General features: G+C 40.7%; 2 protein-coding genes and 1 pseudogene across 2 annotated transcripts; all 3 read right to left on the bottom strand.

The window, feature by feature from the left end:
• Positions 1 to 1,140: 1,140 nt before the first annotated feature.
• bcl7a (BAF chromatin remodeling complex subunit BCL7A) lies at positions 1,141 to 11,206 on the bottom strand. The gene is made up of 6 exons (XM_037116948.1): positions 9,955 to 11,206; positions 6,869 to 6,950; positions 6,478 to 6,574; positions 6,070 to 6,219; positions 5,189 to 5,292; positions 1,141 to 3,810 (listed from the first exon to the last, which is right to left on the bottom strand). The coding sequence occupies exons 1-6, from the start codon at positions 10,131 to 10,133 to the stop codon at positions 3,736 to 3,738; spliced, it is 687 nt and encodes a 228-aa protein (XP_036972843.1). The 5' UTR covers positions 10,134 to 11,206; the 3' UTR covers positions 1,141 to 3,735.
• Positions 11,207 to 11,275: 69 nt separating this feature from the next.
• On the bottom strand, positions 11,276 to 14,296 carry LOC119029804 (tripartite motif-containing protein 16-like). Its single transcript, XM_037116943.1, has one exon. It carries the CDS (start codon positions 14,240 to 14,242, stop codon positions 12,557 to 12,559), a length of 1,686 nt encoding a protein of 561 aa, XP_036972838.1. The 5' UTR covers positions 14,243 to 14,296; the 3' UTR covers positions 11,276 to 12,556.
• A 2,215-nt stretch (positions 14,297 to 16,511) lies between these two features.
• LOC119029799 lies at positions 16,512 to 19,885 on the bottom strand (annotated as a pseudogene).
• Positions 19,886 to 20,088: the final 203 nt, after the last annotated feature.

Raw genomic sequence — 20,088 nt, 5'->3', positions numbered from 1 at the left:
TCTGCTCATCACAGTTTCATCCTCAGATCCATTTCTGTTCCTCCTGAGAGCTTCCAGCAGCTCTGCTCCAGTTTTCATGAGCTCACGAGGGCCGTTTCATAAAAGAGGATTAGCGCTTAAACCAGGTTTACTTCTGTAATTCAGGCTTATTTTCTTTTGCTCTGTGAACATGAGGAATGTTAACTTACAGCTCTGTTTTTGTCTCCTGAGGGGGGAAATATTTTGTCTCTGAAGCTGCTGAATGCTTCGTCGCGTTTACCAGCAGAACCTCCAACTGTCTCCGTCTGCTGAGAGAAGAACAAACTTCAGGCGCTCACATGTAAAAACACTTTAGATTACTACAACAATAAAACACCGACTTGTTTCGACCTCGAGTAGCGGACAAAGTAAAAAGAATATTGAATATTGTAGTTTTCACAGTATAAAACTTTTATGTATGGAAAAGTTTAGGTAACACTTAAAGGTTTAAGGACACAGACAAATAAAGTGAAATATATTAAGATAATTAAATTAGAGACCACACAGGGTGAAGCATTACCACCTGATGCTGATGTGGCTGAGAGTAATAACAAACATTTTATATAAAAAATAAAAAAAAAACCAAGGAAACAACAGTTAAAATGACAAAGACGATATCTGACAAAGTGTTGTATGAGCGTGTGAAAAGCTCTTAAGCTAACTGTAAAGGGGCACTCTGTAGTTTTAAAGAAGAAGCTGTTCTTTGAAGGAAAAGAAGGTCAAAGAACACTGTTTGAAGCTATAAAAAGGTGGCAGGGTCCGCCACATGTAAACAAAGTAAAACAGTATGAAATCACACAAGATTAAGGTATTTTACCTTCTGATTTAAGGTCCTTCCTCAAAACTACTGACTGCTCCTTGTGCAGGCTGACTGTTTTCCCATTGATTCCAGTCTGTATGTTATGCTAAGCTAGGCTAGGCTATGCTAAGCTAAGCAGAGCACCTCCTGGCTCTAGTCTAACACCAAACATAGAGAAACAAGAGTGGTATCAATCCTCTCGTCTAACTCTCAACAAGAGAGACTAAAGACTCAAATCTACAGACTGCTCCTTTAACTTCAGTACTTCATTACACTGAAGAAAATGAAAAATCTGTTCTCATCAAAACGCTGAAACACCTGCAAACGTTTTTTGTGAATTTTATTAAGAAAACAAACCATTGGACATGATAAAAACCAAGCACTACTGATGGAATAAATAAGTCAAACCAAACCATAAATCTGTACAAGATCTAAAGTGAAACAAAATGGTCCCAAGAAAAAAAAAAAAAAAAAAAAAAAAAAAAAAACATACAAGATTTTATATCTCACAGCTCTTTTTTTTTTTTTTTTTTTTCTTAAACACACAGTTATGAGCAAACTATAAGCAATCGGCTCAATCAGGTGAAAGCTACAACAGAAGTGAGATTTGTTTTTTAAACTGAGTGTACATAATGCTGTTTATAACTGTTAATGTCAATACAATAGCATTTTAAGTTCCAGCGCTGCTGGACTGGGAATGAGGTATATGCTAATCCATCCTCTAAACTGAGACAACTGTCGTTTTTTAATTCTTTTCTCTCCATCCATGTTGAACGCTGATTTGCTGAAGTCGTTCTGTCTCTACAGCCTCCGTTACGTCATGAAGTCATTGGTTTGTGATTCAACTGATTCCAATCCAAAGTCACAAGCAAATAATCGATTAATGAAACTAAATCTTACACGTGTGAGGTTGAACATTTAGAGGTCAAAAGGTCTGAATCCGTACGAGAAAGTTCAAGTAAATTGCACAAGTCTGCACAAAACCAGGATGTCGATGCCACGCGTGTATGGATTCAGCCGATAGACAGCACCTTGAAGGAGGATTAGAACCGACGTCTGAGCTCAGAGACTGGACCCTTCTGTGTGGAGCTACAGGAACATGTGGGTCAGAGATAAGCAGTGATACACAGACCACAGATGAGAAGAGACGGTGGACCAGACTGAAAACCAGCTCCAGCACCTGGTCTGGTTCTACTGGGTTCAGACTGAAGTAGACTCAGACCGGCGAGCAGGAACTCTGACGCATCAGGTTTGCAGATTTTTACGTTTCCAGAAGACAAAAACCAAAAGAAAAAAAAAAAAAAGACTTCTGAGTAGTGTTCAAATTCCTGTTTCCAACTGTTTTAAAGGAATAGTTCCACATTTTCGTCACATTCTTGTTGCTGAGAGTCAAACAAGAGGACGTGTTCCACTGTCATGTCTGTACAGGAGTCATGAAGCAACAGTCTGGGAGCGGTTAGCTTAGCTTAGCTTAGCTTAGCTTAGCTTAGCTTAGCTTAGCGTGTACACCCGGCTGTCACGTCTCCATCACTGTCGAACGCATCCTGATTCTCTTTCTTACTCAAAACAAAAGCCAGATGTTAGCGGCTCTTTGTCCAGTGAGTAAAAGCAGTATTTTCTCCTTTGGACAGAACCAAGCTGACTGTTTTCCAGTTGTTTCCAGTCTTGAAGTTAAGCTAAGCTAAGCTAAGCTAACATCTCCTGGCTCTAGTCTAGCGTACAGACACAAGAGTGGAATCATCTCTGATCTGACTCTCGACAAGAAACGACAAATATTCCCCCAAAACGCTGAACTATTCCTTGAAATAAAAAAAAACAACAACACAGTTGTAGTTGAGTATAAATATTGGGTAATAATAATAAATGATGATTATAAGGCAAAGAAACAAAACAAAACATGGCACCAAAATTGTAATTCAAAACCTGCTTGACCTAAAAACGTGTATTTAAATCGTAGCAACTCAAGGCACACCTTCAGGCCCTACGCTACCTACGCCTGTCTTCACTACTCATCCAAGAGTTCATCTTGACCTGTACCGTCTTCTTCTTCTTCTACGAACCACAAACTAACTCACTGTGATAAACATGTGAATGGAGAACTTTTCATGGATAGAGAAAAAAGACTTCCACTACAGCAGCAAATCTATCTGTGATCGATTGTGACATACCATAACAGTGCATTGACCCTCCTGAGAAAAAAACCCTAAACATTTCCTAAACAAATATAGAACATTAGTCTAACAGGAGGGAGGATTGAAGTGTCGTGGTCTTAGGGTGGAGGTTCCCCCACCGCGGCCGCTGATCTGAGACCAGGTTAGCCTCTTGAGTATCCTGAGCTAAACCGTTAGCAGTTCTAAAAATCGGTCTCAGAGCAGCGACCAGGATCAACCTCGTCCTAATCTCAGATCCCCAGTGTTAACTCTTTTAGTCACAGATGCAGGTCAGGGTTTGTGGTCTGGCCTGGCGGGTGGCCCGGGCTCGGCTGACGGCGTCGCCCCTGGTCACGGAGGGGATTGCAGCCCGGGTTCAGAGCTTCTCTTGGCATTAGTGAAAAGTGTGGAGAACTGGAAGGAAGCACGGAGGGGGACCAGTGAATAGAGGTAATATCCATTCTCCCTCTGTGGCAGAGGAGTGTTAGGGCGAAGGAGGCAAAGTGGAGGGGAGACAGCTGTCAGGAAGAGGAGGAGGAGGAGGAGGAGGTGGAGGAGGAAGGGAGGGAGGGAAGGAGGGAGGAAGAGTGATGTCCATTCTCCCGTTTGGTATAGTTTGGGTAGAGAAGGGAAGGTGGAGGTAAGAAGAGGAGCGGGAGGAGAGCTGGTGTGTCCATTAGCCCTAAATCATCTAGAGTTAATGGAGGGAGGTGCAGAGGGAGGGAGAGGAGGAGGGTGAGGGAGAGAAACCAATCAGCCCCCAAACATTTAGCTCTCCTCAAAGTCCTGAGACGAGGACTCCAGTTTGCTTTTCTTGCTGGCCGGGGCCTCCTCCTCTAGGTCCTGCGAAAAGAGAGGAAAAGAAAGACATGAGTCATGGGTTCACGCCTCGTATCAGCATTTGTCCACAGTGATTTATTGTAAAAAAATTGCCGAATTAACAAGAAGGCCCGAATCATTAAGAATTTGTCAGCGATGGTATGTCATAACTTTTATTAAGTTCCTCTTAATTCAGCAACTCATAAAATTGGACGTTTCTGTAAGGGAGTCTGGTGATATTGTGGTCGCCACTTCAACGGCCCAAGAAGACTTTAACTTAAACGAAGACTCTTTGAGGCCATGTTAGAAACACACACACACACACACACACACACACACACACACACACACACACACACACACACACTCTTGTTGTTATTCAGGGTCCTTCTTTATCTGTGTGACTATAAATAACCATTCAACCTTGACAGAGCGCCTGAGGGGAAACATACGTTACGGCTGCAGTCGTAGACGAGAAGTCAACACTGGAGCAGCAGTTACAGAGAGGAGCGACAACAATGTCCATGTGTTGGACCCGTGTTCTGTTTGTTCTGTCCCGGTTCTGAGATATCTGATAAGAAGAGTTCTGTGTGTTGTTCTCACAGCTCTCTGTCAACAGTCTGTTGTTTCTGTGTGTCGACTGAAGAAAGACGTGTCGCTGTTTATTTTTTAATATAAGAAATCTCCGTGTTCTAGTTTGCTCATAACTGTGTTTCTGTAAAATAAAATAAAAAATGGAGCTGTGAGATATAAATCTTGAATTTGTTTCACTTTAGAGTTATTATCTACATTTTTATTGTGTGGTTTGACTTATTTACTCTATCAGTGGTTCTTGATTTTGATCACACTCATTTGTAACCTTGTTTAGACAAGAAATAATCTCATAATCTTAATTATAATATCATTACTATTCTTATTATTATATTAGATAAAACCCCAAATCACAAAAAATTCAGATACTAAAACCAAAAAAAACAACAACAAAAATATGATAATTAGCTAATCCTTCTTTCAAATCACAGGAATTTCTGCACAGCTAAATTTAAATTCGAGTTCGGAGAGAAAACATGTTGTTTCTTTGTAATTTGGCTTCTCAACCTGAGGGATCGGACCCTCGAGGGAGTCGCAAGTAAACGTCCGGGGGTCGGCAGACGGTCGCGGAGAGACAAATAAAAAATACCATGTTTCAGTTTGGAGAATAGTTTGTAGATTTCACTGTGTGTCCCTGTGACATGATTTGACTGAAAATAGATTTCATTAAGTGTGTTTATAGAGTTCTGATTGGACACACAAACACATTAAACCTTCTTTTTTTTTTTCATTTTCAGGATGTTGTTAAAGGTCCCGGTGCTGACGGACGAGGACGGCTCGTCTCATCAGGTGAGCGTCGACGTGTTCGTACCTGAGTGGCTTTACTGTCTGAAGAGTCCTTCTCCCCTGAGGACAGACTGTCTCTCTTGGCACTTTGTGCTCTCTCTGAGGTCTCTGATGACGGGGTGGTCTTACCTGGAACACATGGACACATCAGAACAGGAACACACGACAGCTGGTGTGCTGCAGATTCTGACACTTTAATGACACAGTGTGGCCGAGTTACGTAACTGCACAGTATCGTCAACACACCGAGAGACGTACGTTTACATTTAAACAATTATAATCACTTCAAGCAAAATAGCTCCATTAATCCTCCTCCTTATATGAGAATATCAGCTGCTTTTCTTCGTCTTCTAGGATAAATGTTCTCCTGGGATTTAGATATTTTATAAACAGGTGTGATCATCTTTTACACAAACATGATTCAGACATGACGGGACATTTAATGAAAAGGCATGTGTGGAAAGGAATGCAAGCAGAATAAAATTTTAGTTTAGTTTTGAATGTCTTGAACTCAGATTCTTACATACCGATGTTAATAAATAGAACTGAGCGATATATTTGTTACAGTACTTTAACTCGGTGTATAAGAGGTTAATCCGATGGTTCAGACTCAGAGACAGTGCCGTCTAACACTCTAAAACAAGGTTGTCGGTTGAAGTCTCAGGGGAGAGACCTCAGCTGTGTCCCTGTGTGTCTCCGGTATTTAACATCAGGGAAGGAATCATCTCAGTGTGATGTTGTTTATCTCAAACGTTACAGACGGAGATGAGAGAAACAAAAACAGGAAGTGGTCCATCATCCACCTGATCAGCCGTACTACCACACCACCACCTGCCACACGTCAGTGCAGAACTAGTTTACAGGTGTGTGTGTGTGTGTGTGTGTGTGTGTGTGTGTGTGTCTGACCCCTCTTGCTGTCCGGGCTCTGGTCAGTCTTGGCCTCGCTGTTCTCGCGGTGGGATGCGGAGGCGGGCTCTGGGGTGGGGCTGGTGCTACAACTGTTTTCCTGTTTCACCGGAGACGAGTCGGCGATGGAGCTCTGGTTGCTGTTGTCATCTGACGACGACGGAGAGAGAGAACGACTCACTTCAGTTGGGTTTTTTTGTCAGACATGTACTCAGAACATTTCTGGAGCTTCACAGTAAAACAGAGTTGCAACTGGAGCAGCTGTACTTCACTCTACACCTCCACATGAACATCCAAAACGGAGCACTAGAGGCAAAGCGTGCCCTGGGATCAGGCCTTGGACTTTTCATGCCATTTGTAAACAAGAGATCATCACCGGCTGCGTCCTTTAAGGCTTTCACCACCTACCATGCATGTCCATCATCCCCGGAGAGGAGCTGTTCTCTGGAGTCGTCAGCTCTGAGCCGTACTTCTCATCTTTGCCCTTCTTCTTGTTCTTGTTCTTCTACAGAGAGTGAAGAAAAACAGCGTTCAAACACACAATAGCTCCGTTCAAAAGCAATCAACGCGCAACAATGCGATGTACAAAAAAAACCCCCAGCAAAACAAAAACGCCGGAGCTCTGACAGCGTGTTCAAAAAGAGAATGCATTACGGAGAACATCTTTGCCCTTGAAAACAAAAGGCTGGACGTCTTCTTTTGTCTTCCAGCACCTGTTGATAGCAGGTGGCGACGCCGTGGGTTCCAGGTCGCGTTTATAATGACAGTTAATATCATAAAAGAGGGAGCGAGAACTCACGTCATCTGATTTGGGCTCCGTCACCGGCACCCACTTGTAGATGCGGAGGGACGTGTCTCCAACAGTCACCCATTTCTTCTCCCTGTGCAGGAGCAGAAACCAAAACCGACTCAACGAAAGACAACGAGGCCACACGATAGGAGTTATTATTCTCAGGACATTTAGTCTGGAACATGTCAGACAGTTAAAATCTTCCTGAAGACAATCATCATATCAGCAAATTACTTTCTTTGTCCGTCCAACAGCCTAAAACCTATAAATGTTTAATTCATCATTTAATTTTCTGATCAACCTGACGAGTCGTTTCACAATCACAATGTAAAGACAGAGAAACGCTAGAAGTGACAACAGGATTATGGTATGTGATCACATGTGATATCAAATCAATATTCTTCTTAGTGCTGGAAGTGTTTTAGTTTCTTAAGAAGTCCAGTTGGCTACGATACAGCACTACATGACCTGGATGAAAACCTTCAACAAAATCAATATAATAATTCTGATTAAGGAGGCAACTAACAAATCATTTTCTGATTGATTTAAATGATCATTTAGTCCATAAAATGTCATAAAACGGAAATAATTAAATGTCAGTCACATATTGAAAAGGCTCATTTCATCACAAATGATATAATATTAATACTAAACAATGATAAATGGCCTCATTTGATTCTGAATAATCATTAATAGATCCATTTATTGATTAAATAATTGAGCAATTGTTTCATTTGTGTGCAGTAATGAAGTAATCTACTAATTACTTTAGATTAAAGGGAAGTACTGAAGTACAATTACTGTAAATTTGTAGGCGTGTACAATACTTGAGTAATTTTACTTACTTTCCATTACTAACTCAAAGCCAATTAACATTTTAGATAATACCATTTATTGTATTACTCAAGTACTGGTAGTTATTTTTATTTCTTACTTCAGTACAGTACTTGAATAAATGTACTTAGTTACTTTCCATTAAGTCTCCATGTAACTTTTTAGCTAGTAGCATTTAGTGTTATCTTAAGTTATCACATGTTGATACAAACGTTTAGTAAATGTACAATACGGTAGTAACTCTCCATGTAACTTTTTAACTAGTGGCATTTAAAGTTAGCTTCGGTAAAACATTGATACAGATGCATAAATAAATAAAGTAACTACATTTGTTACATAAATGTAGCATTAACTAAAGTATTTACCCATGAAATGTGAGGTTTATTACTACAAATAGAATGGAATTAAGTAGAGTATTTAATTAACTTTAGATTACTGTTTTGAGTCAGTAGTATATTTTAACATTTAAGCTAATAGCATTTAGTGTTAGCTTAAGTTAAAACATTGATACAAACATATAAAATAAGTAATGCAACTACCTTTGTTAAATAAATGTAGTGTAAAATAAAGTATTTACCCAGGAAATTTAAGTATTATTACTACAAATAAAATAGAAATTAGTACAGTATTTGAGTAAATTAACTTAGTTACTTTAGATTACTGTCTTTGAGTGGGTAGGATAATCTATCTTTTAAGATAGTAGCATTTAGTGTTATCTTAAGTTAACATATTTTGATATAAATGTATAAAATAAATAAAGTATCTACATTTGTTCAATGTAGTGTAATATATAGTATTTACACAAGAAATGTACACGATTACTATAAATATAATGGAATTAAGTACAGTATTTGAGTAAATGTACTCAGTTACTTTGGATTAATGTCTTTGAGTCTGTAGTATAAAGTAATTTTTTAGCTAATAGCATTTAGTGTTAGCTTAAGTCACATAAACAGAGAACAATTTCTTCTTAAACGTATAAAACGGTCAAAAAATTAAATAACACAAATTAATATGTTGTCTTTTGGTACCTGTAGTATAATTTAACTTTTAGCGAGGAGCATTTAAGGTAAGTTTAAGTTTAACATATTGATACAAACGTACAAAATAATGGAACTACCTTTGTTAAATAAATGCAGTATAAAATAAAGTATTTACCCAAGATATGTAAGGATTATTACTACAAATAAAATGGATTTAAGTAGAGTATGAGTAAATGTACTTAATTACTTTATATTACCGTCTTTGAGTCAGTAGTATAATGTAACTTTTAAGCTAGTAGTGTTAGCAATTTCTTCTTAAACATATAAACCTGTCGAAAATTTAAATGACATAAATTACAATACAATACAATTCAATCTAATGTCGTCTTTTTGTACCTTAAAGTATAAACTTCAGTATTAAAAAAAATATCTGTGTAAACTAAAAACAATCACAGTTACATTAACGTTAGAATCAGAACTTCTCCTGACTTTGACCTGGGGACGTTTGATTAAAACACCTGATAACACATATCACATTGATTTCCTGCCTCCCTCCCTCCCCCCCGGGCGGGGTTATACACACCCGAATAAACAGTATCCGAACGAGCTCTCGCGGTTTTAAAAAATGTATTTGGGCCGTTAAACGTGTATAAAAGTGTGTTTTGCCGTTAAGACTGAGTCACTACGTGTTCAGCCATGCACTAACTGTAGCCTACTTCCCTCTCCCAACCCCCACCGTGCTCCTCTTCTCTACCAGAACCTAAAGGGCGACTCAAAGCGCTTAATTTAAAACTCCAGACGGACTAAACTCCTCCGACTCAAGAGCGCCGTCGTCAAATTGTTTCCAAGTCGACACTTATCGGAGGTTTCGGTCCCTAAAGACGGAGAGAGAGAGAAAACCCCAACCGCCGCCTGAGCTACGAGCTCAACAGCGGGCAGCAATGGCTTCATGTGACTGCATCGAAATGGCTTCTGGGTTCAACCCTGGCCGTTAAAATCGGCGAGAGAGAGAGAAAAGAGACGCCGGGCAACGTGTTGTGTTGCTCGGCTCCAGGCAGCCAGACGACGGCCGGGGCGGTGCACCAAGCACGAGTGCGCCCCGGTGCACCTGAGCCGCAAGTACATCTGCCGTGAATCCCGTTCAGAAATTGTCCTTTTCTTTCAATTTCATCCCTCACTCCGTCTCGCTCCTTCCCTCTCCTCCCCCAACAAGCGAGCCTTTCTCGTGTTAGATAACGAAGCCCGCTTTTTTTTTCCTCCCTCTTTTCTCCCTCTTACCATTTTCGTACTTTCTCAATAGCGGCCATAACCCTCTTGATGTCATCTTTCGCCCTGCTCCGGGTCTCAGCTCGGACCGACCTGCCCGACATTGCCGCGGTGGGTATAATATTTTTAAAGCTCGCCGGCAGTTCAGACACAATGCAAACAGTAGAGCGCACAGAGGAGCCACTGCGCATGCGCGGACTGATGTATCAGCAGCAGCAGAGAGAGGGCGCCTGGCTGCAGCTGCACCGAGAGCAGAGCTGAGTCTCCCTGCTGAGAGCGGAGGAGAACAAAGAGGCAGCGAGCAGCGTGGATGTTGTTCCCAGAGTTCACAGCACAAAGTACAAATACTACACAACTATCACAGTGTCACACTGGTGATGCTGCTGAGGTACAAGTACACGAGTATTGTGTAGATGGAGGACTCACTCCTCTGTAGTTTTCGGGGGAAAATGACAAAGTCTGCATTGGCTGATTGTTTCATGCACAAACAAACTAAAGAAACAAGTTATTTTTGTTCAGTAAGTGAATAGACAAGCTGTTGTCAGAGGAAAGGTGGCAGGGTCCGCCACATGTAAACAAAACAAAACCTCTATATTCCCGATTGTTTTTATTATTCTAACTATTCTATTGCATTTTTCTGTGCAAATCCAATTTTGTTTGTTAGTTTATTAGAAGCATGTTAGTGGGCAGGGAAAGATACTCATTGGCTGATTGTTTCATGCTTAAACAAACTAAAGAAACAAGTTATTTTTGTTCAGTAAGTGAATAGACAAGCTGTTCTCAGAGGAAAGGTGGCAGGGTCCGCCACATATAAACAAAATAAAACATCTATATTCTTTTTCTTTTAAATAATTTTTTGTGCGTCACTCTCTAAAACCAGTTTTGTTTGTAAGTTTATTAGAAGAAATGTTCGTGAGAAGAGAAGGATCCTCATTGGCTGATTGTTTCATGCACAAACAAACTAAAGAAACAAGTTCTTTATTTTATCTACGTGGATAAACAAGCTGTTCTCAGAGGAAAGATGGCAGGGTCAGCCACATGTAAACAAAATAAAACATCTATATGCCTTAATTTAAAAAAAATCATTTTTAACTATTTTACTGCAGTTTTCTGTGTGTCAGTCTCTAAATCCATTTTTGTTCGCTAGTTTATTAGAAGAAATGTTAATGAGCAGAGAAAGATCCTCATTGGCTGATTTTCTTCTGCATAAACAAACTAAATAAACAAACCTTCTTTGTTTTCATGACTGAATAAACAAGCTGACCTTAAAGGACAACACAGTTCATACTGTTTTACTTTGTTTACATGTGGCGGACCCTGCCACCTTTCGAGTTTCAAACAGTGTTCTGGGACCTTGTTTTCCTCTGAGAACAGCTTGTTTATTCACGTATGGAGGCAGTTTGTATTATTACCTCATTAATATTGTAAATATCAGGATTCTGAGTTTGGATTTCTTGTATAAAACTACAGAGTGGTAGTCCTTCTTGTCCTTCAGAGGCCCTGAGCGCTCAAACTAATTTAAAAAGATGTTGAAAGTGTGTAAAAGCTCCTGATGAGGAGAAAACATATTTTCATTTTGGAACTTCTCACATCAAAATGTGGGCATCAAACTGATTAACAAGACAATTACAGACTTTAACTGCTCAAAAATCCTAGTTTGTTTAATGATGCAGTGAGTAGTTGTAGTCAAGCGACTCCACAGCTCCAGTAAATAGACATTTAAATGATTATGTTGCCCTCTGGTGTCATAATTAAGAAACTGCACACAGTGTTTTATACACAAGTTTTATTTCATCAAATCAAATAAACTTTATCAACATCTGACATTTCTGAATTGTTTATTTTCATCCTTCATGTTTAAATGATTTAAAAACAAACAAACTCTGAATTAAACATTACGATTATATTTGCTGTCAACTTTTTACAAGAGGTATAAAAACGTAAACATGAACTTTAACTTTCCATTAATTAGAATTGCTTAAAAAGTTTGATGCAAATTTAACTAATTTAAACACATCTTAAATCTTTCTGAGCCTTTTTGTTCTACACATCTTTGATTAAGGTGTAATAGTAAAAGCAGGTTGTGGATCTGGTACAAATAAGAAAAATAATAAATATTACAAATAATTGATATCAAAATTACTGACTGAGAAAATGAAATAAAATAAACATTTCAAACAAAATCTCAAGAAATTAATGATTTTTTACTTTTTTACATCAGTAAAGTCTGTTGAATGACTCTTGTTCAATGATTTCATGAACAGATTCACTTCATCCACACAGTCAGTGTGTTGGAGCAGAATCTCAGCTATGTACAAGCAAATAATGAAGCATCTCCTTATTGATTATGATCATGTGAAGTGAAGTCATCATGAGCAGCGAGAGCCTCCGTGGCTGAACAGACACAGGAAGGAGCGCCGCCTGAAGAAAGTCCAACATTTACAGAACAACAAGAAGGCGTCAAAGTACCGCCCACAGTGTTTGATTGACAGGTGATCTGTGTGCAGTGAAGAAATGCCACAACAATCAGCTCTCAGCAACAATGATGGAAACACAACAAGTCTGAAGAACTGAAACACACAATTTAACCCACTGACCCTGAAATGACTTCAGACTATTTGAGTTTACAAAACTCAGCAGAGTCTCCAGAGGAAAAAAACAAACTGCCAAACTGAACTCCAGCACAGAGCGGCTGAGTGAATGTGGTCTGGACTCTGTGGAGGAGAGTCATGGTGTCAGAGACGCTGTAGAAGGACAGAATACCTGCACTGTGATCCAGGTACACTCCAACTCTGGAGGACCGAGGACCTGAGACGGGAGTTTGGACTTTGTTGTGATAAAAGTTAAAACTGTTTGTGGAACAAGTTAACAGCCAAGATTTGTCATTGTATCCAAATCTACATTCATGTGACCTCCCTGCTCTGCTGATATTCTTGTATGTGACTGCTACACCAACTCCGTCTCCTCTCTTCTCCACCTCCCAGTAACAACGTCCAGTCAGACTCTCTCTACTCAGGACCTGCTCCCACCGAGTGAATCTGTCTGGATGATCAGAATAAGACTGTTGTTGACTCTTGTATGTTACTTTTCTGTTCCCCTCTGATAATAACAGAAGTGTGTATGCTGTGTTTGGATCCAGTGTGATTTCACATGAATATCTTAAGAATCCAGCTCTGCTCTTGGGCTCTGGTAGTGACAGTAAAACATCCACTTGAGTCACTGTCAGTGAGATGTTGGTCCATGTGTCTCTCAGGACGTCCTGTAGTTTGTCTCTGAGCTCTGACACAGCTGCTGTCACATCCTCAAAGTACTTGAGAGGACGGATGTTGATGCTGGATGAGTGTGTAGACTCACTGAGTGCTGACAGTGAGGGGTAGTTGTGTAGAAACTGGTTGTGATCCTCTGTGTGTGAGAGCTTCTTCAGCTCAGCGTCTTTCCTCTTCAGCTCAGTGATCTCCTGCTCCAGCTTCTCCTGAAGCTCTTTGACTCGACTCACTTCAGTTTCCTGCTGGGATCTGACCTGCTGCTTCACATCAGAGCGTCTTTCCTCCATGAGACGGATCAGCTGGGTGAAGATCTTCTCACTGTGCTCCACTGCTTTATCAGCAGAGCCATTGATGGCCTCCACCTCCTGTTGAAGCAGCTTCACATCTTCCTCTCTGTCCTGGATTCTCTGCTGGATGTTGTGTCGACTCCCCTCCAGCTCTCTCTGCCTCTCAGTCCTCTCTGCTGCAGCTGACACTGTGTCGTGGCCTTTATGTTCGTCCACAGAGCAGAGATAACAGATACACTGCTGATCAGTACGGCAGAACATCTTCATCACCTCATCGTGACGAGAGCAGATGTTCTCCTGGAGCTTCTCTGACGGCTCCACCAGCTTGTGTTTCTTAAATGTAGGTGATTCATAATGAGGCTGGAGGTGTTTCTCACAGTAAGAGGCCAGACAGACCAGACAGGACTTAACTGCTCTCAGTTTCCTCCCAGTGCAGAAATCACAGGCCACATCTTCAGGTCCAGCATAGCAGAGATCAGCAGGAGCAGCTTGGAGTCCAGTCTTCTTCAGCTGCTCCACTAAAGCTGCTAACATGGTGTTTTTCAGCAGCTCAGGCCTCGGTGTGAAGCTCTTCCTGCACTGAGGGCAGCTGTAGATCCTCTTCTCATGCTCTGTGTCCCAGTGGTCTTTAATACAGTTCTTGCAGTAGCTGTGTCCACAGGGAATAGTCACCGGATCCTTCAGTAGATCCAAACAGATCGGACAAGAAATTGTTTCTCGGTCCAGCTGAACTGCTTTCTGCTCCATTTCACCTCTCAGTGACAACGACTGTCTGAGCTTCACTTCCTGATAACTGAAACTAGTCTGAGCTCTGATCTGAACAGGGTTTGTTTGTGCTGTGAAGAATCCTATCAGCTCAGTTACACCCATCAACAAACTGTAGGTATGAAGTGGAGGGAAGAGGAGGAAGAAGAGGGAGGGCTGATCAAGCTGTGACTTGTTCCAGGACGAGGAGCAGCTCTGTGAATCTGAACTTTGTTTCCTCTTTTACATCAAAGCTTCAGTTAAAACCTGCTCCACATTTGAAAAGTCTTTATATGTAAAATATTTCTTGGCTCCTCGGGTTTGCTGATGTTTCTCTAACTCTTCCTCAGATTCTGTTAACTTTTCTGTTCCTGGTTACAAACAGGTGATGGTACTTATCAGACTAGTTATGAGCACGTGATGGAGCCAAAGTACCAAAGTAAGAAATAAATAATGTTTTACTTGAAAACTTTCCAACAAAATCTATCAAAGCTTAAATGCTCATGTCTCCGATATTTCTTCTATAAAACTACATAGTGCTTCTTTAATATCTCGTGTTTTTTTAATCACCTGTACGACACTTTGAATTGCATTTTCATTTGTCTGAAAGGTGCTCTATGAATATCAATAATCAAAGTCCTTCAGAAGCCCTCAAACTAAATTAAAAGATGTTGAAAGTGTACAAACACTGCAACACTTCTCTGGTCATAATGTGGACATCACACTGATAAACAAGCCAGTTACAGACTTTTAACTGCCCAGAAATCCTGTGCAGTGACTAGTTGTAGTCAATCGACTCCGCAGCTCGAGTTAATAGACATCTAAATGATTATGTTGCCCTCTGCTGTCATAATTAAGAAACTGCACACTGTGTTTGTTGTTGTTGTTGTTGTTGTTGTTGTTGTTGTTGTCGTTGTTGTTGTTGTTGTTGTTCTTCTTCTTCTTCTTCTTCTTCTTTGTTGTTTATTGGCATTTGGCATCCTTAATGTTGCATATACCGCCATCTGCTGGACTTTCCTTCGTTCTCGTTTCCTCTTCTGGTATAACCTTTTAATTAGCCCAGTTGAGACAAGAAATCTCAAAATGATTCTCCTCCCCTCCCTAGATTTTCCACATTCTATCATACTCTTGAGGTTATTTTCCCTTATTCCTGCCTTCCACAACCCTATTCTCATCATCTCCCTCTCCCTCTTATATCCAGAACATGCTACAATCACATGTTGCATGTTTCCCCGTTACTTAAAGTGTGCTATTCGATTTACTGTGCCCTATTCTTACTCTGCTCATTCTGACTGTTTTTTGTTCTTTCCCTTTTTCCCAACACATCTCCAGAACTCTCTTTGTTGGGTGATCTTGACTGTGCCCTATAAGGTTTGTCCAGTAATTGGCTATAAGCTGTTTCCCTCTAAGCTATAATGGCATGTCTCCTCCTTCTACCTGAAGGGAGCATACTGATGTTGTTTTCATTGCTCCTAGACAAGATCTTAACACTTGAGCTCGAATAATATCAGACCAGTTTAGCTGCTGATCCATTCCCACACTACCGTACTCTATTCTAGACCTAATTAGTGCTACATGTATGTATTTTAACGAGGTAAAATCAGCTCCCCATTCTAACCCGGCCAAACAGAGCAAACAGAGATCTTCCCATTCCTGTCAGAATATTTTCAAATATATAATTTATCATTATTGTAAATAGTGTAGGACTTATAACACTCCCCTGTGGTGTACCATTCTCTATATAACTTTCTTACACCTCTCCCTTAGAAAATCCATAACCCAGTTAAAAACGTTTCTGTCAATTCCCATTCAATGCATCTTGATCAGCAAATCTTCTCTCTATAACATGTCATATGCTTTTTGGACATCAAAGAACTCTGCAGCCACTGTTTCTTTATATGCCTGTGCTTTCCTGAGGTCATCTCCTAAACACAAAACCAGATCCATTGTGCTCCTACCTCTTCTAAATCCACTTTGATACTTAGTCACCAGTCTCCTCTTTTCAATATAGTGCACAGACCTTTCATTAATCATTCTCCCCATTATTTTACCTCTATGTGACGTAAGAGCGATGGGTTTGTAGTTTATTGTCTTACTAGGATCTTTCCAAGGCTTCCTTTTGGTATAATTATTGCCTCCTTCCAACTTCGTGGAACTTTCCCCTCTGTCCAGACTTTATTGAATAATGACAATACTTTCATTAGTCCCCCCTCACTTAGATGTTTTATTGTAGTATAACAAATTATATCTTTACCTGCTGCACTCATTCTTGTTTTGGCTATTGCTTTTTTCATTTCTCCAATGGTAAATGGGACATCTACTTCACTTTCCCTACTATCCTTTCTTTTTAACACCTCCCTGTTTTCATCTCTAGTTTTCTCCCTTCCATGTCTTCCCTCCCCAGTTTAAATTGTTTGAGCTGTGTACCACAACAAAAGTTTTAGCCATTAACTCAGGCTTTTCTTTATTGGTTACAGCCATTTCATTTCCAGAACTCAAAACTGGATAATTCTAGTCCCTCCTAACTCCACCAATTTTTTTCAACATTCCCCAAACTTCTCCTATCTTAGTAGTGCTCCCAGTTGATCCACATAACTTCCTCCAGTACGACCTCTGTGCTTGTGTTATTGTTTTCCTTACCATTGCTTGCACTTGTTTATACTGGATCAGATGTTGAAAGTTATCGTATCATTTAACTAATTCAAATGCTTTATTTCTACTCTTTACTGCTTGTTTGCATTTTTCATCCCACCATGGTACTAATTTATACTCACAGTGTTTTATACACAAGCTTTATTTTATCAAATCAAATAAACTTTATCAACAGCTGACATTTCTGAATTGAACAATTTACAGTGTTATTATCATCTTTCATGTTTGAATGATTGAAAAGCAAACACTGAATTCAACATTATGATTATATTTGCTGCCAACTTGCTGCCAAGAGGTGTAAAAACAGTCACATTCCATTTATTAGAATTGCTTGAAAAGTTTGATGCAAATTTAACTAATTTACATCTTAAAGCTTTCTTAACCTTTTTTGTTCTACACATCTTCGATTAAGGTGTAATAGTGAATGCAGGTTGAGGATCTGGTACAAATAAAACAAAAATATTAGTATTACAACTAATTGCTATCAAAAATGACTGACAGAGATAATTTCAAAAAATGAACATTTCAAACAAAATCTCAAGAAATAAAAACATTTTATCAGTAAACGACTCTTTTTTAATGATTTCTCAAACAGATTCACTTCATCCACACAGTCAGTGTGTTGGAGCAGAATCTCAGCTATGTACAAGCAAATAATGAAGCATCTCCTTATTGATTATGATCATGTGAAGTGAAGTCATCATGAGCAGCGAGAGCCTCCGTGGCTGAACAGACACAGGAAGGAGCGCCGCCTGAAGAAAGTCCAACATTTACAGAACAACAAGAAGGCGTCAAAGTACCGCCCACAGTGTTTGATTGACAGGTGATCTGTGTGCAGTGAAGAAATGCCACAACAATCAGCTCTCAGCAACAATGATGGAAACACAACAAGTGTGAAGAAATGAAACACACAATTTAACCCACTGACCCTGAAATGACTTCAGACTATTTGAGTTCACAAAACTCAGCAGAGTCTCCAAACCAGCCAAGACGAAGTCCAGCATAGAGCGGCTGAGTGAATGTGGTCTGGACTCTGTGGAGGAGAGTCATGGTGTCAGAGACGCTGTAGAAGGACAGAATACCTGCACTGTGATCCAGGTACACTCCAACTCTGGAGGACTGAGGACCTGAGACGGGAGTTTTGACTTTGTTGTGATAAAACTTATAACGGTTTGTGTAACAATCTAACATCCAAGATTTGTCATTGAATCCAAATCTACATTCATCTGAGCTCCCTGCTCTGCTGATATTCTTGTATGCGACTGCTACACCAACTCCTCCTACTCCTCTCCACTCCACCTCCCAGTAACAACGTCCAGTCAGACTCTCTCTACTCAGGACCTGCTCCCACACATTGAATCTGTCTGGATGATCAGGATAAGACTGTTCTTGACTCATGTATGTGGCTTTTCTGTTCCCCTCTGATAATAACAGAAGTGTGTATGCTGTGTTTGGATCCAGTGTGATTTCACATGAATATCTTAAGAAGTCAGCTCTGGTCATGTTCTCTGGTTGTGAAGGTAAAACATCCACTTGAGTCACTGTCAGTGAGATGTTGGTCCATGTGTCTCTCAGGACGTCCTGTAGTTTGTCTCTGAGCTCTGACACAGCTGCTGTCACATCCTCAAAGTACTTGAGAGGACGGATGTTGATGCTGGATGAGTGTGTAGACTCACTGAGTGCTGACAGTGAGGGGTAGTTGTGTAGAAACTGGTTGTGATCCTCTGTGTGTGAGAGCTTCTTCAGCTCAGCGTCTTTCCTCTTCAGCTCAGTGATCTCCTGCTCCAGCTTCTCCTGAAGCTCTTTGACTCGACTCACTTCAGTTTCCTGCTGGGATCTGACCTGCTGCTTCACATCAGAGCGTCTTTTCTCCATGAGACGGATCAGCTGGGTGAAGATCTTCTCACTGTGCTCCACTGCTTTATCAGCAGAGCCATTGATGGCCTCCACCTCCTGTTGAAGCAGCTTCACATCTTCCTCTCTGTCCTGGATTCTCTGCTGGATGTTGTGTCGACTCCCCTCCAGCTCTCTCTGCCTCTCAGTCCTCTCTGCTGCAGCTGACACTGTGTCGTGGCCTTTATGTTCGTCCACAGAGCAGAGATAACAGATACACTGCTGATCAGTACGGCAGAAAATCTTCATCACCTCATCGTGACGAGAGCAGATGTTCTCCTGGAGCTTCTCTGACGGCTCCACCAGCTTGTGTTTAGTGATTCATAATGAGGCTGGAGGTGTTTCTCACAGTAAGAGGCCAGACACTGCAGACAGGACTTAACTGCTCTCAGTTTCCTCCCAGTGCAGACATCACAGGCCACATCTTCAGGTCCAGCATAGCAGAGATCAGCAGGAGCAGCTTGGAGTCCAGTCTTCTTCAGCTTCTCCACTAAAGCTGCTAACATGGTGTTTTTCAGCAGCTCAGGCCTCGGTGTGAAGCTCTTCCTGCACTGAGGGCAGCTGTAGATCCTCTTCTCATGCTCTGTGTCCCAGTGGTCTTTAATACAGTTCTTGCAGTAGCTGTGTCCACAGGGAATAGTCATCGGATCCTTCAGTAGATCCAAACAGATCGGACAAGAGAAAGTCTCTCGGTCCAGCTGAACTGCTTTCTGCTCCATTTCACCGCTCAGTGACAACGACTGTCTGAGTTTCACTTCCTGATCACTGAAACTAGTCTGAGCTCTGATCTGAACAGGGTGTGTTTGTGCAGAGAATGAAACCTGTCAGCTGAGTTACAGCCAACCACAAACTGTAGGTATGAAGGGGAGGGAACAAGGAAATCTAGTGACAGAGTGGAGCTGCTGTGTGAGAGGAGGAAGAAGATGGAGGGCTGATCGAGCTGTGACTCAGTCCAGGACGAGGAGCAGCTCTGTCAATCTGAACTTTGTTTCCTCTTTTACAATGAAGCCTCAGTTAAAACCTGCTCCACATTTGAAAACATTTAAGTTTTTATTTGTAAAATATTTCTTGGCTCCTCAGATTTTGCTGATGTTTCTCTAACTCTTCCTCTGATTCTGTTCACTTTTCATTTCCTGGTTAAAAACAGCTGACGGTACTTGTCAGACTGTTTATGAGCACATAATGGAGCCAAAGTACCAAAGTAGGAAAATACATTTTTTTACTTGAAAAATTTCCAACAAAATCTATCAAATCTTTAAATGTTCGTATTTCCGATAGCCCGTGAAGGCGGCACGCCGTTGATC

This window comes from Acanthopagrus latus, chromosome 12, assembly GCF_904848185.1.
Source record: "Acanthopagrus latus isolate v.2019 chromosome 12, fAcaLat1.1, whole genome shotgun sequence".
Lineage (NCBI taxonomy): Eukaryota > Metazoa > Chordata > Actinopteri > Spariformes > Sparidae > Acanthopagrus > Acanthopagrus latus.
Note: the sequence above shows the minus strand (reverse complement) of the source record. Positions and strands in the feature narration are given on the sequence as shown.